Raw genomic sequence first — 25,239 nt, forward strand, 5'->3', positions numbered from 1 at the left:
AGATCTGCAAAGGCACCTGGTCCTTTCCTGCCCTCATTTTTACTGGCACTGGCGGACTATCAAGAGGCCTCGAAGATCTTGGATAAGCATACTTAAAGCATCAAAGCACAAGCCCTGCTTGTCCTTTCTACTTTGATCATTGAGCAGATATCTATTTGCTTCCTGTATGACTGACAAAATGTTAAATGAATGTATTAGCCCAGCAGCTAGTAAAAGAGAATCTTTATTACCCACCTGTGTGGCTCTAGATTAGACCTGAAGGCCATAGAAAAGCTTCTGCCATGCTTCAGCCATTTAAGAAAATGATGCTTTGTTATTCCAAGTTCTCTTATCTCACTTCTAGAAAGTCTCTCAGAACATACTGCAGAGAAGGGAGAGTTGAAGCTAACTAGAACAGTTCATTAGAACACACACTTTTATTAATTAAGAAAGATCAGAAGAATAGCTGGAGGGATAGCAGGTGAATAGATGACACTGAACCACACATTGCCAAAAATCGTTCAAAAGAGCTGAGCTGTTCAACAGTCTAACTATAGCAGGGTATCTTCTTCTGCCAGTGTAAAGGAGACTCAGGTGTGGAAATGGAGCCCTGGAAAGTGTAGAGCTCCTCACCTAAGAGTAGCTAAAAGTGAGTTCTGAACTGGCCTTGTTCTCAGCTTCTCTAATAGGAGGCCAAGCAGGAATATTATCACTTGCAATCTGGCAATAGTAACTAAGAAACACAGTCATGGGCCAGAGCCTCATTGTGCTACTTATCAGACACAGCCACTGAAAGACTTTTCCTGGCTTACAGAATTTGTGATCTCCAATTGCCTGATTCACAGGCCTGTATCAGACTGAAGGAGGCGGAACGTTAACTAGAGCAGCGCAAGAGCTGGACAGCCCCAGCCTACAGATTCTATGGGTGTTCTAAATACATCTTTTCCTTTCTCTTTCGTTCCTCCTAACTCATTTAATTTCTCCAGGGATTTTCCCCCTGGACTGTTCAAGGGGAACAATCTACTGTTTGATGACCAGTTAGATCCTGAGAAGACTTCAAAAGTTCAGGGGTCACTTTTTGAAAATTTTCCCCACTTCTCTATCCATCAGGCGAAATTGATGAAGTCAAACTCCCTTGTCATCCTCAAGGTGACTTCCAAGATCTCCTCTTCGGAGAGGAAATGAGCTTTTCCATTCCTGCTGTCCACAGGGTGGGGGAGGTGCAGCAACAGCTTCCTATAAAACAGGACACAGCGGGTTTGGATGCCTCAGACTGGGTGAGCAACTGAGATGGGACTGCAACTTCCTCTAGCAGTTCACTTATCAGTGTATATCAGGAAACATTAATTTAGCATATTCCCCCACTCATGACAGGTTGTGGGGCACCTGCAATACCCAGTGCACAGTTATACAAGCTCTGGAATATTTCTAACACTACTCTTTTCTTTCTCTTGCCTGTGGCTATGACAACAATTTCCAATGATGGATTGCGGGCTCTCTCCACAGTTCTTGCTTCTGCATAGTGCTGCACTGTAAATGCAGAGGAAGGAGGAGCTGCATTGCTATATTGGTGGTTAAAAAAAAAAATCTATATTGGTGGTAAAAAAAAATGCTATATTGGTGGTTAAAAAAAAAAATCTGAATAATGCCTAAGGCCTGAACATGTGTCTTTAGGAGCTTGTCTTCCCTAGTAAAAATAAATGACTGGTGCAGCCTCCTTAGAGGTTTTGTCCAGGCCAGTTACACAAAGGGCATGTCTATACTACAAAGCAAAGTGCAGGTATGAAAGTGGACTTAGGGTTATAAAGTCCCTTTGCTTTTTTTTTAACCTACGCTGGAGACCAATTCAGTGATCTCCTACTTGTAGCTGAGGCACCTAACATACGAAGGAGGGCTGGATCTTGGTCTCGGGAGATGTCCCGCAGTCCCATGCTACAGCCAGCAGAGAGCTCTTCCTGGAATGGCTGATAAGCCTTCTGAATCAACTTGGTAATTAATGAGAGCTCAAGCTTACTTACTCATGCAAAGAGTCTAGCCTCTTTCCTCTCTTATCCCAGAGCTTCTATGTTAACAAAATGAACCATGGGCCAGTCTTGGACTTGTGCTCTATTGACAGTGCAAATAGAACCAAGGAGACTTGAGAATTAAGAGACCTGCCCAGACAAGCACTATAAAGCCCTGCAAGACAACACAGTAGCATAGATGGGGGCTGTTTTAAATTGGGTTTTAAGGCATGCTGATTCTTCAGATCTTCAGCAGATCTTTCCAGCTCTGTGTCGTAGGAGCCATGGCTGAAAGGAAGGGGTACAGTCAGAGCACCTTTGCACCCTGCCAACTGAAAGAAGCCAGCCGGCATAATTTGGCTTACAATCAGCCTCAGGACCACAGAGTTGGAAACAGTTCCTTTGAGCCCCCCCTACACAGCTGTGAGAGCACAGTGTTTTTTGGTATGTAGAACTTGAAATCTTACTTACTTCTTTCATACTGACAGTATTTGCACTCATATATTTGTGAAATCAGCACTGGCTCAGGCTCTACCCAAGCATCCATTAGATTTACAGCAAACATTTTATTTGCTAGGCTTGTGACTTGAGACAGCTGGATACTATGAAGATAATGGTAGATCTGAGTCACCAAAAAGTAGGATTGCAAAAGAAAAAGGATGTTGAGGTTTTCCTACATCTGCAGTACTGCATCAAGCTATGTCTTTTGCTAACTATGGGTTCAATAAGTGATTATTATCTCTTCCACACTGTGGGGAATATGAATGAAGACTGTGAGAATCCCAGGAAGTCTTAGAGTATGTCAGTCAGTTTTTAGCTGTCTTTGTTGCAGTTATGAAGCAGCCTATAAAAAGCAAGAACTCAAGGGAAATCTCTTTAGGACAACCTTGTAATAATTCCATCCCTCTGTGTACATAACCAGGCATGGATACAATTCCACTCTCAACCTCTAAAACTGTATCTGCACATTTTTGTTTATCTTCATTTGTGCATGTGTATAAATTAACATTTATAAGCCAAATTCCCAAGTAGTTCCTCAAGACTGTAGTCAATTTGTCACAAACATTTTGGGCCCTTAAAGGCTTGCTGTTTCAGTAGCCAAAAACTATTTTAAGGCTATTCTTGCTAGACCAGTACCAGAGGTTTTAACCCTAGCACACTACAAGCCTAAAAATGGACTATAATACCTATAATACTTTTTTGTTTGTACTTATTTCTCCTGTGCAATTAATAATTTCATCTGCATCTTTACCTTTGCCTTTCCACATAGTATTTTACTGAAGGCTTGGTTAAACTCCCATTGAAACAAGATATTAACTATACTTCGATCAATTCTGATTCTCTTACTTTTGTGGGGTTCGAAGGTCAAGAACCTTGTCCTGGATGTCTAAAGTGATGTCCGAGAACTTTGTCTCTGGCAGTTTGATTTTAATCTGGAATAACAAGCAGAGATAAAGCTGTGATTAGTCATGCAGCACTACAAACCATAAAAGATCTCGTATCTTCATGATCATTTTGATGCTAGTGTCAAAGAGCAACATTCTGAACAGGCAATCTGTATTACAGAAAATATGAGAAAGTGATAATCTCATTGTTTTCAATAGCTCTGTTATGTATTGATACTGTATTTTCTACAAAATCTTGAGCTGATAATATACTCAGACAGGATCTGATACCTGTAACTTTAAAGACTGCCACAGCATTGTAGTACTCTGATAACTCACATACTTTGTAATAGATGCAGGCAGAGAAAAACTGTCTCCTCCTTCCTAGTCCCCCACGTCCCCACAGAAAATCATGTCTAAGATGAGACATCATGTTGGAGCTACTTTCATTTCCCTCAAGTCTGTATGCAGTATGCATTTGCATTGACTCTTTCTCTTTTGAGTACAGTGTCCTTGAGGAGCTACATGAGTTCCTCGGATTAGCAAGGGTAAATATCATCTACAAGTGTGTGGAAAGATGCAAGAAAATCCCATAGGAGGCCAAAAGCTGCACTATAGCTTGATGTTTATGTTCTGTGTCTCGAGAAGAGGGCGAGATTGAAAGGAGGAGGCTGCAGGGAAAGGCTACAGAGAAGGGATGGGAGATACAGACTCAGCATACCACCATGTCTTCACAGCAGGCTGTGGAAGGGTCTTTCCTGCTCATCCCTAAGAAGACGTCCTCTGTTCCCACTCGCTGTTTGAATAAAATCTCATACCTGAGAGACAGACAGAGAGAAAATTAGTTGTCTTACACCACACTGGAGAAGGGGCAGGAGACTAAAGGAGGCTGTATTTCTCAAAGGACCGACCATTGACCTTTGTATCAGTGCTCCTGTCCTTATCACATTCTCTCTCCTCCTTGCCAGTCTCCCTTCAAGCCTTCAATCCATCTGCATGAGGGTTTTTTTCAGAGCCATGAATGACACAGTTGGCTGGAAGATGTGTAGAACATTCACACCACCTTCCAAGGTATTCACTTTACTTCCTCTACCTCACTAACCAGCCTTTGCAGGATCAGGGAGCAGAGAAAGCATCCTAAATGAATATGATACTTATCAACTAGTCAGCCAACACAGTATTTTGGGAAAAGGATACTGTCACATACTTACACCTCTGACTGTGTTCTGTTCTGTCATCATACTCTTGGAGCATGAGAATAGCACTGTTTTCTTGACTAATTTTAATTATTTTGCATTTGGCCAACATTGATTTTCTCCCCCTCCAAATCAATTTGTCTCATTCTGAATGCTACAAAATCTGGAATCATATGTTCTCTTGCTCTTGAGATTTAATGAATGAGGAAATACAACTAAATATTGTATTTAGAACATATATTACTCCTAGTAAATTGAGCAAAATAAATGGAGTCATTCTCTACACTATTGGAAAAAGTGTATGACAAGAGTCTTCTTCACATCTCCAGTGGTCATGTGCATATGTAGCAATTCCTGTCAGTCAATGAAAAATCTGTCTAATAGCTCTGGATGCACCTCTCAAACCATCTGTTTTCCTTTTGGGCCATTTTCAATGAATTAATCTGATCAACTAGTACAAGAATTTATACTCTTCTCATCTGTGCAATGCAGTACATAACTGCTTGAGGCATGCCACCCTTTCCCCAGCAGGGAAGGGAAGAGTCAAGAAAAAATGGCATGAGAAAAACATCCATTGTAGCCACAACACAAACAGAGAACATGTTCTATACCTCACAGGTGATAAGTCTCAAATAAGAACAAATGTATAACAGTATGCAGAGATAGAGCTGAATGCCAAATCCCTCTTCACTAGTTGCTTCTTTAAAGGCAACAATCGGTACTCATTCCTTTGTCCTTCCACAATACAAGCTTTTCAGATGGCTGTATTCTACCCAAACACAGCTGATGCTATTTAACACATTTCCATCAAAGCTATGTAAAACCAATGTAGGCAGTCTCAGCTTGCTTACACTTACTCTGGCTGTTCCCTAGGATCCCAGGTATCATCAAATTCTGATCCTTCTGGGACTTCCTCTGTATTCCAAATCATTTTACTATTTTCAGATTTCACTTGAAAAGTACCTGTAACTGGTGGTAAGAAAGAAATCACACTATCATGTTTTAGAATGTCTATTTTTTTCTAGATTTGCTAAAAGCATATGTTTTTCTAGGCTATAATTATGATGTATTTTTTCGATACAAAAATTTTCTAACTGTGACCTCCTTCACCTGGATACCATATGAATGAGAACTGGTAAATGGAGGATGTTTTCACTTCTATTCTCTTAAATCTCCTCTACCCAACCTCTGTGTAAAGGAAATCCTGGTTTCGGGCATAAAATATATAGCATTTCAAAATGGGTAGTATGTAGAAGTACACGAAATATTTATCTTTCCCCAAGCGCTCTGACAGGAGATTTTAAGTGAGCAGAGATGTTTACAATAGGATCTATTTTCCTCATATAAATCCAGTTCTTACCATTAACTATTGAGCATAACCCAGACAAGGTACTGAAGGCTCATGAAAGCTGATTGCTAGAATAGCATGATTTATGTCTATCCTACCTGGAAAAAAATTATTTTTTATTCATCTGGTAAATCTTCAATTTGGAGATTTTTACAGTAAGAGCTCTGATTATTGTGGGATTCCCAAGCAAAAACAGGTTTTTTGTTATATTTGCTACAGTTTGTTACACCCATCCTGGTCCTTGTTGACCTTTCTTAGGGCTCATAACTATGTTGCCCAATATGTGATGGTATTAGCTCCAGGAAGAATATTATATCAACTTTGCTAAGACTATACTTGGGTTCCTTTCTTTCCTGAATACAATCCAAGGTGCTGAAACAAATTAACAGACCCTCAAGGTTTTGGTTCTTGTTGTTTGAAAGTCTGTCTGTATGCTGCCAGAATATCCGGAGTCAGATAAAGCACCTTAATTGCCCTGGGTTTCCTGGCGAAGAAATAGGTGTAGTGAGGAGGAAAACTGAAATACACTTTTCTCTTCGTCTGTCAGATTTTAGCATGATAAAGGCAGCATTGAATAAAGCTTATTTTTCTTCCAGTGTTTTGTATAAATAGGTGTGGGAGACTTTGGGGGGGAATATGGTATGTCTGTTTCACGGTGCACTTTGTAGCTTTTCATCCTCCTGAGAAGGAGGGACTCAGTTCCATGCAGTTTATTCTGTGAAGATCCTTTCAGATGAGTATTTAAAAGCTCATCCTCCTTGTCTGCTCTAAGGGAGCATTAACAATTCAATGGCAGTTCTTATAGAGAGCTTTTTGCTGCTTAGGTAGGATTCTCCTCAGCCCGTGATCAGGCTGTATTCCATACCCTGTTTATTTTCTCCACTTGAGGTTTCTACCTTCTGAAGCAACCCTTTCTGCTGTGCTTCATAGATGCATTTCAGCTTTCAGGAAAAGAAGTATTTCATAATGTACTTGTAAAAACAGCAGTGCTATTTCCCTCTCAGCTCAAAGGCCAGTGACCACTCAGTGCTTGAAGCAAGCTGTGTCAGTAGTAACTCTTAGTACAGCTGTTTTACTCTGCTAACGTGTGACTGGATGCTAAACTGTACAAACAACCCTTCTTACCAGTGGTCTCTTTCTTTACTGGTCCAATATTACCAGGAGCCATGGCACTAACAGAACAGCGTGGCTGCAAAAAAAGCCAAATGAAACTTTAATTCTCACAGAGCCCAGATCAATAACATGCAGTAACAATATTATCCAGGATCAATCAAATCAGTGATAGGATCCAGAAGTATTCTCAGCTTCACAATGGAACCATTGAACATGCTCTCTTCCTCACTCGCACATAGCAGAGAGTGATATTGATCCATTAGGTTTAAACAGAACTCGGAAGTACAGTCTTGCAGACAGATGCATTTTTTCTGAGTATTAGTTTCCATTGCATTTTAACAAAACTGTCCTGCTTTGCCTGCCATGAAAATACTGCAACAAGCCAGGGGCGCTACATGCAAATCTCATCATAGCATTTGGATTCCTTTTAAGATTAGAGACCATACGAGGCAACAACGTTTTCCTCTAATTATGAATGAATTTAATGCTAATAGGCCAATGTTAAGCATTTCTATATATATGAAGATTCCTCGGCTTGATAAGAGTGTCTCATATGCACAGAGCATTCAATTAAATCAAAATGAAGATTTCAAATTACCCCAAAGATTGACTCAGACTTAAATTGTAACAAATGATGTCAGTTTTCATTTCTGTCTCTGAAGTATTATTCATTTTATTAATAAGGTGTAAACAAGTTCTTTTAAAATTGGGATGTTTATTGCAAAGATGTACAGCAATAATACTAGCTTTAAAAGCAAACATAAAAGAGATGAAGGGTAGTTAGAGTGTGAAGGACCACATCTACCATCTAGCGAAAGGAAATCTCAAGGGAAATGGATCCCCTTCATCCCAAGTGTTTATTACTACTGATAATATTAGGGCACATCTGCTGGGTCAGCCTGCTGGCTCTTCTGGGTCAGCCTGCTAGCTCTCCTTTGAAGAGTGATGTTAGGGAGGATTACCGAGACGTGTGCCATTTTCGCTATCCAGGTCATAAAAAGACTCGTTCAAATCCAGAGACTTTTCAAAGAGTTTTGAACGCTCCTTGGGGCCTTGTACATTGTGACTGTTGGCACCTGTGGTCCTCCTGGGCATAACAGACACAGATATTTCTCCCCAGCACATGTGCATACCTAGATAAAACTAGCAGTTGTATATTCTGGAAACAAAGCACGTTTTCCAGATGCTGTGATTTTCATCTAGTCCTGAGATGAATTGATATAAAAGACCGAAAAGATATTTCTCTCATTAAGCATTCAGATCATTCATCTTACCATGATTACTAACCCTTCCCTATTTTACCATCTCCAACATATCTATTGTACTTCAGTGATCAATTATCTCTACAGTTCTTCAGTGTCTGACATGCAGAATTAGCACACTCAGTTGCCTCTGGATATTTTAGTCTCTACTCAGAAGTTAAGCAGCAACTTTTTCCTTCATATGAAGTCCTTTGTATCTAGTTGTAATTGCCTTCATCTCTGGCAGACTTCAGGGAAAAGTAGGGGGAAGTCTGAAGTATCTAACACTCTTTCAACTGCATGTTCTCATTTCCTTTAGGCTGAGAAAATAAATCTTCCTCCCATTCCATGCTCACAATCTCTCCTCCTATTCCTGGGGCATCTTCCTTACTTTCTCCCTCAGGAGCTTCTTACCCTACAAATACCTTCTAGCTGTTTCAGTCAGTCCAAAGCTGCATAAGGCTTTCTTTACTCACCCTGGGAAAAGCCAAATTTGCTTCTTAGTTAACAAGGTGAGACTGTGGTACAACATGTAGAAGCAGCAGCATTTCTTGTGGAAGACTCACCCCGTCGTCGTCGTCGTCGTCATCTTCTTCTTGAGCATCACTAAGTAGCTTGGCAAGGGACTGCAGAGAAGAGACTGAGGAAATACTATCTATATCCATATCCATAGCTTACCTGCGCAGAAAAAACAAGTGACAGATGAAGAAAGAACACCACCTTTTCTATACTGTCCTTCCTCAAATGCAAACAATTTTCCTGCTGTGCTCTAGAAGGATAAACTTTGCCCAAAAACTTACATGAGATGCCAACGTGTACAGTGGAATATAATCAATGTTCCCCTGTCCGTAACCAAGTTATTGACTCTTTTGCTCCACAAGCACTTGTTGTGGAGCCTGCTCAAGTCTAACAGTGCTTATTAGCTCTGGCACAGCTCCATCCAAACATGGATTTTCTGCTCCTGTGGCCAGGTTGAGGGCAGCAGAATTTCTTGTTGCAGGTTTCGATTTGGCATTCTGGACTATATTTGTCTCCCTGAGGAGCCAGGCAGGGGTCTCCACGCCAGGTTCTCTGGCCTCCTTGTTCCAGGGAGGCTTAGGAGAGGCCCAGCTCTAGGTCCAAGCTGTCTTGGGCCTTTGCACAGTGCCCCAGGCAAGTCGGTACGCCCTCCAACAACCTAAAGCACAGGGAAGTGAGGTGCAGAGAGATCTAAGCTGCCCCCATGGAAAACAGCTTTGCTTTGTAACCAGTAGTGCTGTATTATCTAGCATTGTCTTCCTCCTTTAGCCCAGGTTCTCGCTATCCAGGAACGGAGATTGGACTTAGCAATTAACTCAGTGAATTTACATATAACCATATAGTCCCATTCATGTAGCATCTTAACGTCTTTAAAGCACAGCTTCACTCATCCCGACCAGACAACTCTGAGAGTGGGCAATTTAACCATCCCCGTCATACAGAGCGCTGAAACCACCAAATAACCTGCTGCAAAACACAAAACCCAACGACGGGCCTAGAGGGGGAAGCCGGGGGCGGGAGAGAAAGGGAGGAGGGGCGAGGGAAGGACAGCTCTCCCCGGCCACCGCAGGGAGCTGCCAGCAGCTCCGGGTCGAACACCTCCCCTGCAGCAGCGGTCCCGCAGCAGCATGTGCCCGGTGCAGCCTCCCGCCTCCACGGAACGTTCTGGAAGCGCCACGGCCTGCACCGCTCTGCGTCGACAGAAGCCCGCGGTGCCCCGGCCGCTTCCAGCCGCACACCGCCCCGGAGACCCCGCCCCAGGCCCCGGCCTCCCGCGGCCGCCCGGCCCACGCCACGCCACGCCACGCCACGCCACGCCACGCAGCGAGCAGCCGCCTCAGCGGGCGCCAGGGCGCCCCGGCCCCGGCCCCGGCCCCGGCCCCGGCCCCGGCCGTACCGCCGCCTGCAACCGCCGCCTGCAACCGTCACCCGGCACCGGCCGCGTCCTCCGTTGCCACAGTAACGAGGAGCCCGCCGCTCCGCCTCGCCCCGTGAGCCAATGCGGCGTGGTGTCCGATGAGCGGCGGCAGGGAGAGCCAATAGTTTTTCGGAGCGGTGAGAGCCCGGCCGGCGCCTGGGCGGCGGGGCGAGGGGCGGGCGCAGAGCAGTTGCGTCACTGTCTACCGGCCGGAAGCAACGTAAAAAGCGTCCTCAGCGGGCGCGCGCGCCGTGCAGGGAGCGGGAGCTGGCGGCGGGGAGGGGCTGTCGCCGTCGGTCCGGTAGGTGCTCGGGGCCGCCGCCCCGGCCCCGTCGCCCTGCCCTGCCCTGCCCTCGGCCGGTGCCGCAGCCCCGGTGGGCGGCGAGCCGCGCCCCCGCACGTCGCTTCAGCCGCGGGCCGGGGCCGTGGGGCGCCCCCCCGCCCCCGAGGGCTGACGGCGGCGCGCCCCTTCTCTCGCAGGCCGCCGGCAGCCATGAACCAGTTCAGCTTCGGGTCGGGCGCGGCGGGAGGCGGCTTCACCTTCGGCGTGCCGAAGACGGCCGCCGCCACCACGGCCGCGACGGGCTTCTCCTTCTCCACCTCCGCCGCCTCGGGAGGCTTCAGCTTCGGCACGGCGGCGCAGACGCCCGCCAGCAGCCAGCCGGCCGGGCTCTTCTCCCTCAGCACGCCGGCCAGCACCGCGCAGCCCGCCGGCTTCAGCTTCGGCACGCAGCCCGCCGCCACGGCGGCGCCGGCCGGGGCCGTGTTCTCGCTGGGGTGAGTCCCGCGGCCCAGCGCCCGCCGCCGCGGGGGGGCGGGGGGGGAGGTGGCGGCGCTGCCGAGCGGCCTGCTGCTTTGGAGGCGCCTGGGAAAGTACCTCAGAACAGAGCGAGGCCGCTGCTGTTGCGGGGTGAACCTGTGCTGCAGTGCAGCACATCCGTAGGTGTTTACTGGGGCCTGTTCTTTCTCTCCATTCACTTTTCCACGGGCTATCAAGACCAGTCAATCCTGTGACTTATTCCACTGCTGAAAGTTGTATGTTTATGCTGCTGCTTTGGAGACATGAGTCCATGCTGGTTAAGAAAAAGGAGAATTTGAGCTTTTGCATGGTGCGCCTGTTCTGTTGTGATTAAAACTTGGGGTGCTCAGAATCTGTCCTTTCCCAAGCAGGACTTCAGTCCTTTTAAGACACTGTAAACCCTGGAATGGGAATTGGTAGAATCATTTGTCTTTCCAGATAGTCCCACTTCTGAAGTGGAAAAATGTGATGAAACAGCCCAGGGAAATCCTGCTTGCTCTGCTTTTGCCCGAGCAGTGCTCCTCAGGTCATGTTAGTAAGGTAGAATGAAGGTTACCAAGAACCAGCATCTTATTGATAGCAATGGAAAAGAGGTGTTAGGCAGGTGCGAGCTGTAGTTTTACTTTGTCATCTGCCTTGTGGCTGGGAAAGGGGAGAGACTGGAGCTGGTAAGTAATTGAGGTTATTGGCATTTTTGCTTTTCAGTTTTACTTTACAGAATAGTGCCATTTCTGAGGGTCCCTGGGGCAGTTATACTAGTGGAAAATCATACGAAAGAATGGCTTCACTTTTTCAAAAAATACACTCTTTCCTTCTTAGCTTATGTTCTTTCCTTCTTTCTTCCAAATATGCAGCTGCTGCTCAGGAAGGCCTTTTGTCATCATCGTACTGTTTTTGTTTGTTAAATTTAAAATAACTTTTCCACCCGAGAATGGTGGAAAGGGAGTTGGATGGAGGCTAGCAGTGGGAAGGTAGCTGGAAGAAAGTCTTGTGTTAGTTTGAAGCAGAGGAGGTGACAAGGATGTTTAAGGTCTGAGAGAAGAAACTTATTCTGAAACATTCATGGTGATGTAAATACCTTGGTGGGAGGAGGTAATTAAGGAGGAGTCAGTAAAAGTGGACTTGGTGGAGTCTGTATGACAGGAATTGTAGTGCGATCTGTGTCAAAACTGGGCTGCGGTTAGCTTGAAGTAGGAACCTGAAGTGCACATCTCTGAAATTAAGATGTTCTCTGCTGTCAGTAAATACTTTGTAAGAAAGCTGATTCTTAGTAGTTCACTGGATATATGTCTCAGATTACCTTACTTTTTTTTTTTTTTCCCTAGGGGAAAGGCACCCAAATTACACTTGGGAGGCAGTAGCACAACTCAAGCTGCAGGTATCACAGGAGGCTTTGGGTTCGGCGGCTCTGTACCGGCTAGTGCGCCCTCAAGGCAAGCAGCAGCCCCCTCTGGCTTTGTTTTTGGCTCTGCTGGTACCACCGCCACTACCACTCGGTCTGGGACAACTGGAGGGTTTACTTTTTCCAGTGGTAGTGCAACCCAGGCAGCAACACCCAGCTTCAGTATCAGCACCGTAAGCAGTGCGGCCCCGCAAGCAGCGCCCACGGGGTTGACCTTTGGAGCAGCGCCTGCTGCCGCTGCCACCGCTGCTGCCACCCTAGGAGCAACAAACAACACAGCCAGCAACTGCCTTCAGCCTTGGGGGACAGTGCTCAGGTGAGTGCCTGGGCTGGGAATGTGGGCTGTAATTGGGAAGCCTGCCGACATGGAGGGCACCTGGGGGTGGTGTGTGAAGTTCTGAAGCCTCCTTCAGCTTTTGCTGGTGTGAAGTGAAACTCGTGGTCGTAATACATGCTTTCTTTTTTTCCCTATTTATCCAGGGTCTCTAGTTACAGATGCAAAAGTGCACCCATTAGGGCCCAAGCAGATATGCATGTATCCGTTTGTTTCTTAACATTACAGCAATTGGCAGAACTTGTATGTGTGTCTGAATTAGTGAGTTTGCCACCTGGCTAGGTCAGTCTGAAGCAAAGCATCTGTTTATGTGGGGAAGTTTCTCAGAACAGCATCTCTTGGCTTAGCTGTTTCTTGTGATATTTGAGCTTAATGCTGAGATGAAGTAGCCTGTAGTCTTGCCTCCTTACATTCTGAATGGCCAGTCTTTATTTTGTGACTGTGTATGTGTGAATTTGAAACCGGAGGTGATAAAGGAAGACAAGTACAGTGTAAAATGGCCCAGAAGGCAAGTGACTGCCGAGATAACAGTGGGATGCTCTCGTGTTTGAATGTGCCTTGCAGGATTTTGAATGGCTTTGCTGTCAGTACTTTTTGGGCTGGTGGGGGTGGGGGTCTTCATCATTAGGGATGGGGATTCCTAAGCTGAGTGGTGTTTGAGAAGTATTACTGAAGGGGTTTGGAGGCTGAGGCTGAAATAATTCTGCCACTGAAGAGAAGTGTCAGAGTTGCATTTGAAGTGCTTGGAGAGTGTCTTTGGTGGATTTGGGGTGGGGGTATAGAGGCAGGGATGGGAGTGGTGAGGAAGGGGAGTGCCCTGCCCAGGATGCTGAACTGTTGCTGAACCCAGGCAACAAACCTGTTTCACTTTAACAGTGAAACTTGCGGGCCTGTTTGAGACAAGGACTATATTCCGTAAGCAGGGTGTAGCCTACTCACTGTTTTATCCAAGGTGGTTTTGTTGACTGTGACGCGCCAATAGAGGGGCGTCGGAGATTCTTTCAGATTCGGGTTAGTTGCACTGAACTCAAGAGATCATCATTTGTCAAGTGTAAGAATTTACTAGAGCTAAGCAGTTACACACATACGACGGACACTGGACAACACTGAACAACTTACACCAGACCATCTACAAGTCTAACAAAGCTAAAAAGTAAAGAACTGAAAACAGAATGCACATATCAGAGCTCTGTGGTTAAGCCACAGATGCACGGTACAGTGACCGTTCTCAGCCTTTCCTTGTCCTTATGGACCACCTCTCCAGTACGGTTTTCCCCAGATTGTTCTCAGCGTGCTCAAGCTATGCTGGGATGATTCAGGTTCTCCCTGGCAGTTGCCATCGGGGTGTCCCTGCTGATGGGTGGGTTGCTGGGTGTGCAGGCCAAGTGAGGGTGAGACTGAGTCCACACAGAGGTATGTGGCTTTCTTCTGTCCTTCAGAGGCTTAGGGTTTTTCATCCAATCAAACAGTGCCAGACCACGGTTACACAACAGAAGCGATGGCCTCAGCCGGTAACAGGATGGATACCAACAGGGTGGTCAACAGACAACCCAGTTCCACGCTACCCAGAGGCTTACAGGGCGAGTCTGCAGTGTCACTTCTCCTTTGCTGACTAGGCTTGCTCAGCACTCAGGGGTCACTGGAGGTCCTCCCCAACGATATGCAAAACTTTAGTGCGGTTGGCTATCTGATATACATCAGTAGTAATCTGATGGAAATGGTTAACATAAAAACAGCAACTGTCATTAGTTAAGGCACACACTGCTCCTTGAGAGGCTAGCAAACAGTCAAGTGTGAAATGATTCTGTACAGTAGTTTGGCCAATATTGTGTATGTCTTCATTTAAAAGCGTTAAGGCATCGATGGGTGTGTTTTCTATCACTTCTGTGGTTACAGATTCACTATTGTTTTTTCCAGGTCAACTGCCCTCGCTGGGTAACTGCTTCCATGGCTTGTATATCAGCATTATGGGGCCACAGCCCACACGCTATTTCCAACTGGAGTGCAAGGATTATACTAAGGTAGCAATACCAGGGAGCACGGCACCCCGAAAATGAATTTTGGAATGTGGCTTTTGCTGCCTTGCCGGGGCAGTGTGTCAGCCCGAGAGCAAGGGGCGGGGGGGAGGGGGGTCACAGCCGCCTTCCTTTCTTCGGGGAAAGGAAAGCCCCTGCCTGTCGTGGGGTCTAAAGCAGACGTACCCATTTAAACACTCCCTTAACGTGCCTAGTGTTTTCCTGTGGCTACTGTTTTACTGTGGGGAAATGCACGGAGCCAGACAGTCTCCCAGCCTGCTCCTGCGCATCCTCCCTAGCTTTCGTCAGGCCCTGCAGAGGCTCGTCTGCACAGCCTGCCCGGCTCCGTGAAAGACCGCCTCCCCGCCAAACGGCGCTCAGGAGAAGCACGGCCTACAACAAACAGCCGGTGGCACTGAGGTCACGCCTGTGCAGGGTGACTGGGAAGGAGCTGGCAGGCCGCGCGCACGCTCAGCGGCCCATTGTGAGGAGCTCCTGACACCTTCACAAGGTCTGCACGCCCGCCGGCGATGTCACAGCACCGCCAGGGCAACCCAGGGCCCCGTTGCCGGGCAGGCCTCATTTGCGCACACAGCTTTGGGAGTACCAGCAGACATGGCTGGCTGCTCTGCCTTGGTGTGCCTTCTCCTGTGTACTCTTCTTGTACACGGGGTCCCCATACCTGGGGAAAGAGAGGCTTCGGTGCTGTCTGAAGGTACGTACTCCAACGCAAGACCTCCTCTCCCCCACTAACATTGTCTAAGGGTGAATCTCCAGGGGCAAGGCAGCGCTCCCACGGGCCCCTACCAGCACCTGGGGGCACAGGCAGAATAGGGGGCTCCCTTCCAAAGCTGAGAACACTTGAGGAGGAGCTCTTCTGCAGAGACGCGGCTTTCCACAGCCTTCTGCGCCGCCCTCCTGCGCTGCCCGCCCTGGGCACACACAAGCATCTGCCGAGCCTCGGCCCAGCACAAGAGTGGGTCTCGCTCGTGACAGCAGGCTCCTGCTTCCCTTTCTCCCAGCGCAGGAAGGAGGGAGAGAGGAGGAGCAAAACGCACCAAAAGGAGCAGGGGGGAGAAGAGAAGAATGGGGCGTTTTCTCAATGCACGGCACCAAACTAGGATACCACATGGCATCCCGCACGTGCTGGGATGCCACGTCCCCACGGCTGTGATGCGTGTGCCGCTGCGCTTGGGCTCTTCACGCTTCAGCCCTCCCCTTCCTACCTTTCACCTACCACAGCATGCACGTTTATATTAAACGCTGATCTCTGGCCACTGTTTTGCAGTACTCTCCCCCAAGGGTTCTGCAGAGGCTGACCCCAGCCCTCCAAAACGCAGAACTGTTGTCGTCATCGTCGCCAACACTTTGACGCTCGTCATCTTGACGTTGTTCTTTGCGTTCTGCGTTTGGCTCTACTACCGACTCAAGACCAGGAAAGAAAGGTAATGTTTGAAATTCACACCCCTTGCAAAGTGATACACCTTGCACAGCAGCTTCCAATGTGGGCATGGCAACAAGAACAGCACACCTGCAAGGCAGCCATTACACAGCTGCACAAAGTGCTTACCTGAAGCCCACAGGTACTCTCAAGGCTTCCCAGAAAGCTCCCAGGCCGGCATTTTAACCCTTTCCCTGGCAAATGGAACAGAGCACAAGTTCCCTCCTAGGGAGCGCGCTTCCTTTCAAAAGGACAACTAAAAATCCTTTACCATACCTCTCGGTACGATTCCTAGGTCTCCAGAGGACGATGCCGAGGCATCCGCTTGCCACTACCGCTGCCACTGCGGAGAGGTGAGTTCTGTCCTGCCTCCAGGACAAAAAGCTCCATCCGAGCAAGTCCCTTCAAACCTTCCCCTCTTCAAACTCGCACCAACACAAAGCTCATCTGCTAATGTGTTATTTCCAGCTTCACAGCAGCCTGCAGTGTACCTGCTCCAGGTGTGCTTCTCCGAGCGCAGCAAGCCTAGAGCTCTGCAACATCTGGGGCAATGAAGACGACAATCCGTATGGCGGCCTTCTCCCATCCCTGCCTCCTACACCGGGCATGGGAGAGTTCAGCAGAAGCTCTTCCAGTGACAGGTAATCGCCACCACAAAAGCAGAAGACACCTTGCTCAGGCTATGCTGCGCCCCTTTCAAGGGCGGGCTTGCTTTGGGGCCTCTGGGGGCAGCTTAAGGGCGTATTCTCCTGCTCCCTTTCCCTTGGGGCTGGCCAGTGTGCCCTTCAGAGAGCTACTGCACACAACCCCGGCTTCCATTTCAGTGCCACCACGCAGGAGGAGAACACTGCAGACGCAGGCGCGCCTGGCACGGGCAGGCTCGAAGCACCAACCGGCGACAAGGCCTGAACGGGTGGCATCTCGGGCTGGGCACCGACACCAGGCCACGGCACCGTCCCTCCGCCCAGCCTGCCCGCACCGTGCTCCTCCGTCTCGGGCCGGTGCCATCATCGCGCCCGGCCACCTGCACGAGGAGGCCCCTGGGCAATAAAGACGGAGAGGAGGCAGAGCTCACGCAGCGCCAGTGGTGTTTCCTTAGAGCAGCTCGCGGGGGCCGGGGGTGGGGGGGATCTCTCCCACCCACAGGCCTTGGGGCACAGAGCTCCTCCACTCGCACGCGCTCCAGTGCCAACATGGCCGGGCCCGAGGGCTTTGGCCAGGAGCGCTCCTGGGCGAGCGGCAGCGCGGGGGACGCCGGCTACGAGAGCCCCTCACAGCCCCGCAGGCCGGCAGCCCCGCGCTCGCTCCCCGCGCTTTCACGCTGGCTCCCGGGCACGCCGCACTCGTGCCCACCCACCAGGGCCGGGAAGCGCTGCCACCCTGCCGGCGGCTCGCGGCCTGTCTGCGCTCCGCGGCTGTGCCGGTGGCACTCTTGAATGGGTTAAATCCCACTAACTAGGATTTCTAAATCCAAGTAATGGGGCTTTCCAATGCGGGGCTGCAGAGTGTCCCGGTGGCCAGGCCTCGGGGCCTCGGCAGCAGCCGTGCGGGCACAGCCGGAGCCCGGCTGCGGCGCCGGGGCTGGAGGCGGCGGGCGCTCTGTCCCGCTGCCCCGTGCAGCAAAGCCCCCTCCCCGCCACAGCCACTGCCTGCGCCCCAGCGGTGCTCGGGCAGCCTGCTGCCCTCCTCTGCTGCTCCGCGCGCCCTGACAGGCGCAAGTGGTGGCAACTGCTGCAAAGCCCCTTTCCCGCACAGCTGTGACCTGATTCAGCTCCCAGCAAATCCAGACTCGAAGCCTACCAGCTCCTGCACAACTGTGATGCGCCAACAGGGGAGCAGCTGAGATTCTGTCAGATTCCTGGGTTAGCGCGCTGAACTTCAGAGATCATCATTTGGCAGGTATAAGAAGTTACATATGACAACACTAAACAATTAACACCAAACCATCTACAAGTATAACAAAGCTGAAAAGTATAGTAAAGCTAGAAATACAATAGAACTGAAAATAGAATACACATATTAGAGCTCCCTGGTTAAGCCACGGATGCTCAGTACAGTGACTTTTCTCGGATGCGCGGTACAGTGACCATTCTCACCCTTTCCTTGTACTTACGGGCCACCCCTCCGGTACAGTTTTCCCCAGACTCTTCTCACCACGCTCGGGCTGTGCCGGGATGATTCAGGTTCTCCCTGGCGGTCGCCATCAGTGGCGTCCCCGCTGATCGGTGAGTTGTCTGGTCTGCAGGCCAACTGAGGGCGAGTCTGAGTCCACACAGAGGTAGGTAGCTTACTCTCTTTTATCCTTCCCGGGCTTAGTTCCTTGCCCATTCGAACAGTGCCAGACCACAGTTACACAGCAGAACCGACGGCCTCAGCCAATAACAGTGTGGTCAAGAGGCTGGGCAACAGATAACAGTACGCATGTTCAACACCCAACAGTATGCGTACTCAACAGATAACCCAGTTCCACGCTACCCAGAGGCTTACAGGGCGAGTCTGCAGTGTCACTTCTCCTTTGCTGACTAGGTTTGCTCAGCACTCAGGGGTCGCTGGAGGGCTACAGCAACCCCACAGTGTGGTGACTCCGGCCATGGTGCACCGGGGTTCCTTAACTCTTGGGGAGCACCCCAGCGCAAACCCCTCTTCCATGGGCCGCGCCATCCTGAGTCCCACAGTTGCCTGTGTGTCATCATTCCCAAATACTGCCAGATGGCAGTATAGCTGCATACATACATACGTACTTTTTCATCTAGACACGCACAGACCCACCTGATTCTTCTCTCTTAAACTACGACTATGTACACACCTTATTACTAAGAAAGCCGATGAGGCTGGAAGCCAACACTGGAAATGGTGAATTACGACAAGAGATTTTGGCATCATCGGATAGGCATATGGCAGCAATCATTTCCTTGCACAGAGGAAATCTTCATAGAAAGCAATAGTAGTAGAGTCTTACATACTCAAGTATCAGTCTCTAGATGCACTTGCATGGTTAGATGGATAGGATTTAGAAGGCAAGGTTGCGAAACCTGAACTGAGACAAACTGAAAAGTGGACAAATAAAGAAATACACCTGACACTAAATATTTAGTAACAGTTTTGAAGGTGCTCTGAAACTGGATGTCTTGGGGAAAGAAAAATCCGACCTGTGATGAGCTGTGTTGCTGCACTTCCGCCTGGTGGCAAAGAATTCACAATACAGAATTGAAAAAAACATTGCCTTAAAAATGTCCTCACACTCTTGGTATGTTAGAATGAGCAACTATTTTCAATTAAATATTTAATATTTAAACTCAGGAATGAGATGTTTGGAAATCAGGACATTGAGATTAGACTGAACAGTCCTCTTACAGCAAGAGGATGTTTTCCTGAAACTCGCATGGGAGTTTCTGTCATTTGAATGACCCTTTGGACAGATGTTTAGCTGTCAAGGTGATGTCGTGAAACAATTTGCAGACTGGGTTTTGATTATTGTTTGTCGGCGTCGAATCTGAAAGAGCCTGCCTATCGTTCAAAGCTCCGTTTTATTCAACTTTTGGCCTTTCTTCTGAGGGCTTTTTCTGGGCTAGTGACACTGGACGTTGCAGTCTTCCTGCCTTGATTAATTCAGCCCTGCTGGCCACGTCTATTGGGGAGACCTGTGTGCAACGTTTTCTCTCTTGTATAGTTTACTTTGGGGAAGAAAATGCTGCTGTAGAAATAGTGTCAAAATGATCCTAGTATAGCTGTGCCCTCGGGGTTGATTTGATGTTTCTCTGCACAAAACCCAGTACTTTAAAACAACTGAATCAGTTCTACTTAAACTTTTTCTTTTTTTTTTTTTCTTTTTTTTTTAGTTAGGTGTTGTATAGAAGTAATAACTGAATAGAATTTTTGGAACAATATCTGAAGAGTTTCAATATTTAGTTTTTTGCTAAGCCGCTGGAGAACAAGCATGTGTATGTGTTAGGTAAACAAAACTTTCTGGATCTACTCAAACCTGAAGGAAACCATTGCCAGAAATTAAAATGAGGTATCCAGGGACTTGCAATGTGATACCGAGCCTTTCAGCTCTTCTATTCTTTCCTGTCTGACAACTGTTTCTACAGTAAGCGTCTGTAAAAGAAATGACGTAAAGAAGAAGGGATAAGGGATAATATCGTACTTCAGTGATCAATTATCTCTACAGTTCTTCAGTGTCTGACATGCAGAATTAGCACACTCAGTTGCCTCTGGATATTTTAGTCTCTACTCAGAAGTTAAGCAGCAACTTTTTCCTTCATATGAAGTCCTTTGTATCTAGTTGTAATTGCCTTCATCTCTGGCAGACTTCAGGGAAAAGTAGGGGGAAGTCTGAAGTATCTAACACTCTTTCAACTGCATGTTCTCATTTCCTTTAGGCTGAGAAAATAAATCTTCCTCCCATTCCATGCTCACAATCTCGCCTCCTATTCCTGGGGCATCTTCCTTACTTTCTCCCTCAGGAGCTTCTTACCTTACAAATACCTTCTAGCTGTTTCAGTCAGTCCAAAGCTGCATAAGGCTTTCTTTACTCACCCTGGGAAAAGCCAAATTTGCTTCTTAGTTAACAAGGTGAGACTGTGGTACAACATGTAGAAGCAGCAGCATTTCTTGTGGAAGACTCACCCCATCGTCGTCGTCGTCATCTTCTTCTTGAGCATCACTGAGTAGCTTGGCAAGGGACTGCAGAGAAGAGACTGAGGAAATACTATCTATATCCATATCCATAGCTTACCTGCGCAGAAAAAACAAGTGACAGATGAAGAAAGAACACCACCTTTTCTATACTGTCCTTCCTCAAATGCAAACAATTTTCCTGCTGTGCTCTAGAAGGATAAACTTTGCCCAAAAACTTACATGAGATGCCAACGTGTACAGTGGAATATAATCAATGTTCCCCTGTCCGTAACCAAGTTATTGACTCTTTTGCTCCACAAGCACTTGTTGTGGAGCCTGCTCAAGTCTAACAGTGCTTATTAGCTCTGGCACAGCTCCATCCAAACATGGATTTTCTGCTCCTGTGGCCAGGTTGAGGGCAGCAGAATTTCTTGTTGCAGGTTTCGATTTGGCATTCTGGACTATATTTGTCTCCCTGAGGAGCCAGGCAGGGGTCTCCACGCCAGGTTCTCTGGCCTCCTTGTTCCAGGGAGGCTTAGGAGAGGCCCAGCTCTAGGTCCAAGCTGTCTTGGGCCTTTGCACAGTGCCCCAGGCAAGTCGGTACGCCCTCCAACAACCTAAAGCACAGGGAAGTGAGGTGCAGAGAGATCTAAGCTGCCCCCATGGAAAACAGCTTTGCTTTGTAACCAGTAGTGCTGTATTATCTAGCATTGTCTTCCTCCTTTAGCCCAGGTTCTCGCTATCCAGGAACGGAGATTGGACTTAGCAATTAACTCAGTGAATTTACATATAACCATATAGTCCCATTCATGTAGCATCTTAACGTCTTTAAAGCACAGCTTCACTCATCCCGACCAGACAACTCTGAGAGTGGGCAATTTAACCATCCCCGTCATACAGAGCGCTGAAACCACCAAATAACCTGCTGCAAAACACAAAACCCAACGACGGGCCTAGAGGGGGAAGCCGGGGGCGGGAGAGAAAGGGAGGAGGGGCGAGGGAAGGACAGCTCTCCCCGGCCACCGCAGGGAGCTGCCAGCAGCTCCGGGTCGAACACCTCCCCTGCAGCAGCGGTCCCGCAGCAGCATGTGCCCGGTGCAGCCTCCCGCCTCCACGGAACGTTCTGGAAGCGCCACGGCCTGCACCGCTCTGCGTCGACAGAAGCCCGCGGTGCCCCGGCCGCTTCCAGCCGCACACCGCCCCGGAGACCCCGCCCCAGGCCCCGGCCTCCCGCGGCCGCCCGGCCCACGCCACGCCACGCCACGCCACGCCACGCCACGCAGCGAGCAGCCGCCTCAGCGGGCGCCAGGGCGCCCCGGCCCCGGCCCCGGCCCCGGCCGTACCGCCGCCTGCAACCGCCGCCTGCAACCGTCACCCGGCACCGGCCGCGTCCTCCGTTGCCACAGTAACGAGGAGCCCGCCGCTCCGCCTCGCCCCGTGAGCCAATGCGGCGTGGTGTCCGATGAGCGGCGGCAGGGAGAGCCAATAGTTTTTCGGAGCGGTGAGAGCCCGGCCGGCGCCTGGGCGGCGGGGCGAGGGGCGGGCGCAGAGCAGTTGCGTCACTGTCTACCGGCCGGAAGCAACGTAAAAAGCGTCCTCAGCGGGCGCGCGCGCCGTGCAGGGAGCGGGAGCTGGCGGCGGGGAGGGGCTGTCGCCGTCGCCGTCGGTCCGGTAGGTGCTCGGGGCCGCCGCCCCCGTCACCCTGCCCTGCCCTGCCCTCGGCCGGTGCCGCAGCCCCGGTGGGCGGCGAGCCGCGCCCCCGCACGTCGCTTCAGCCGCGGGCCGGGGCCGTGGGGCGCCCCCCCGCCCCCGAGGGCTGACGGCGGCGCGCCCCTTCTCTCGCAGGCCGCCGGCAGCCATGAACCAGTTCAGCTTCGGGTCGGGCGCGGCGGGAGGCGGCTTCACCTTCGGCGTGCCGAAGACGGCCGCCGCCACCACGGCCGCGACGGGCTTCTCCTTCTCCACCTCCGCCGCCTCGGGAGGCTTCAGCTTCGGCACGGCGGCGCAGACGCCCGCCAGCAGCCAGCCGGCCGGGCTCTTCTCCCTCAGCACGCCGGCCAGCACCGCGCAGCCCGCCGGCTTCAGCTTCGGCACGCAGCCCGCCGCCACGGCGGCGCCGGCCGGGGCCGTGTTCTCGCTGGGGTGAGTCCCGCGGCCCAGCGCCCGCCGCCGCGGGGGGGCGGGGGGGGAGGTGGCGGCGCTGCCGAGCGGCCTGCTGCTTTGGAGGCGCCTGGGAAAGTACCTCAGAACAGAGCGAGGCCGCTGCTGTTGCGGGGTGAACCTGTGCTGCAGTGCAGCACATCCGTAGGTGTTTACTGGGGCCTGTTCTTTCTCTCCATTCACTTTTCCACGGGCTATCAAGACCAGTCAATCCTGTGACTTATTCCACTGCTGAAAGTTGTATGTTTATGCTGCTGCTTTGGAGACATGAGTCCATGCTGGTTAAGAAAAAGGAGAATTTGAGCTTTTGCATGGTGCGCCTGTTCTGTTGTGATTAAAACTTGGGGTGCTCAGAATCTGTCCTTTCCCAAGCAGGACTTCAGTCCTTTTAAGACACTGTAAACCCTGGAATGGGAATTGGTAGAATCATTTGTCTTTCCAGATAGTCCCACTTCTGAAGTGGAAAAATGTGATGAAACAGCCCAGGGAAATCCTGCTTGCTCTGCTTTTGCCCGAGCAGTGCTCCTCAGGTCATGTTAGTAAGGTAGAATGAAGGTTACCAAGAACCAGCATCTTATTGATAGCAATGGAAAAGAGGTGTTAGGCAGGTGCGAGCTGTAGTTTTACTTTGTCATCTGCCTTGTGGCTGGGAAAGGGGAGAGACTGGAGCTGGTAAGTAATTGAGGTTATTGGCATTTTTGCTTTTCAGTTTTACTTTACAGAATAGTGCCATTTCTGAGGGTCCCTGGGGCAGTTATACTAGTGGAAAATCATACGAAAGAATGGCTTCACTTTTTCAAAAAATACACTCTTTCCTTCTTAGCTTATGTTCTTTCCTTCTTTCTTCCAAATATGCAGCTGCTGCTCAGGAAGGCCTTTTGTCATCATCGTACTGTTTTTGTTTGTTAAATTTAAAATAACTTTTCCACCCGAGAACGGTGGAAAGGGAGTTGGATGGAGGCTAGCAGTGGGAAGGTAGCTGGAAGAAAGTCTTGTGTTAGTTTGAAGCAGAGGAGGTGACAAGGATGTGTAAGGTCTGAGAGAAGAAACTTATTCTGAAACATTCATGGTGATGTAAATACCTTGGTGGGAGGAGGTAATTAAGGAGGAGTCAGTAAAAGTGGACTTGGTGGAGTCTGTATGACAGGAATTGTAGTGCGATCTGTGTCAAAACTGGGCTGCGGTTAGCTTGAAGTAGGAACCTGAAGTGCACATCTCTGAAATTAAGATGTTCTCTGCTGTCAGTAAATACTTTGTAAGAAAGCTGATTCTTAGTAGTTCACTGGATATATGTCTCAGATTACCTTACTTTTTTTTTTTTTTTTTTTCCCTAGGGGAAAGGCACCCAAATTACACTTGGGAGGCAGTAGCACAACTCAAGCTGCAGGTATCACAGGAGGCTTTGGGTTCGGCGGCTCTGTACCGGCTAGTGCGCCCTCAAGGCAAGCAGCAGCCCCCTCTGGCTTTGTTTTTGGCTCTGCTGGTACCACCGCCACTACCACTGAGTCTGGGACAACTGGAGGGTTTACTTTTTCCAGTGGTAGTGCAACCCAGGCAGCAACACCCAGCTTCAGTATCAGCACCGTAAGCAGTGCGGCCCCGCAAGCAGCGCCCGCGGGGTTGACCTTTGGAGCAGCGCCTGCTGCCGCTGCCACCGCTGCTGCCACCCTAGGAGCAACAAACAACACAGCCAGCAACTGCCTTCAGCCTTGGGGGACAGTGCTCAGGTGAGTGCCTGGGCTGGGAATGTGGGCTGTAATTGGGAAGCCTGCCGACATGGAGGGCACCTGGGGGTGGTGTGTGAAGTTCTGAAGCCTCCTTCAGCTTTTGCTGGTGTGAAGTGAAACTCGTGGTCGTAATACATGCTTTCTTTTTTTCCCTATTTATCCAGGGTCTCTAGTTACAGACACAAAAGTGCACCCATTAGGGCCCAAGCGGATATGCATGTATCCGTTTGTTTCTTAACATTACAGCAATTGGCAGAACTTGTATGTGTGTCTGAATTAGTGAGTTTGCCACCTGGCTAGGTCAGTCTGAAGCAAAGCATCTGTTTATGTGGGGAAGTTTCTCAGAACAGCATCTCTTGGCTTAGCTGTTTCTTGTGATATTTGAGCTTAATGCTGAGATGAAGTAGCCTGTAGTCTTGCCTCCTTACATTCTGAATGGCCAGTCTTTATTTTGTGACTGTGTATGTGTGAATTTGAAACCGGAGGTGATAAAGGAAGACAAGTACAGTGTAAAATGGCCCAGAAGGCAAGTGACTGCCG

General features: G+C 49.4%; 1 protein-coding gene and 1 long non-coding RNA gene across 3 annotated transcripts in view; both read right to left on the reverse strand.

The window, feature by feature from the left end:
- Positions 1-207: 207 nt before the first annotated feature.
- The window catches only part of LOC135326741 (dynein axonemal assembly factor 6-like), a 33,993-nt gene continuing 8,961 nt past the window's right edge, over positions 208-25,239 (reverse strand). Inside the window, exons 1-7 of one of the 2 annotated variants that reach the window (XM_064504513.1) lie at positions 10,181-10,244; positions 8,832-8,943; positions 7,037-7,100; positions 5,421-5,532; positions 4,089-4,185; positions 3,330-3,415; positions 208-1,215 (exon numbers count right to left, since the gene is read on the reverse strand). In XM_064504513.1, coding sequence (XP_064360583.1) covers positions 1,086-1,215; positions 3,330-3,415; positions 4,089-4,185; positions 5,421-5,532; positions 7,037-7,100; positions 8,832-8,936 — 594 coding nt within the window. In that variant the 5' untranslated portion in view covers positions 8,937-8,943; positions 10,181-10,244 and the 3' untranslated portion in view covers positions 208-1,085. Of the gene's footprint in view, positions 1,216-3,329; positions 3,416-4,088; positions 4,186-5,420; positions 5,533-7,036; positions 7,101-8,831; positions 8,944-10,180; positions 10,245-25,239 lie in introns of those variants that run through there. The other variant, XM_064504512.1, reaches the window with a different exon arrangement.
- On the reverse strand, positions 18,141-22,219 carry LOC135326744 (uncharacterized). The gene is made up of 2 exons (XR_010387003.1): positions 22,156-22,219; positions 18,141-20,930 (listed from the first exon to the last, which is right to left on the reverse strand). It is a non-coding gene; the product is annotated as an uncharacterized LOC135326744 (long non-coding RNA).

Source organism: Dromaius novaehollandiae, unplaced genomic scaffold, assembly GCF_036370855.1.
Source record: "Dromaius novaehollandiae isolate bDroNov1 unplaced genomic scaffold, bDroNov1.hap1 HAP1_SCAFFOLD_110, whole genome shotgun sequence".
Lineage (NCBI taxonomy): Eukaryota > Metazoa > Chordata > Aves > Casuariiformes > Dromaiidae > Dromaius > Dromaius novaehollandiae.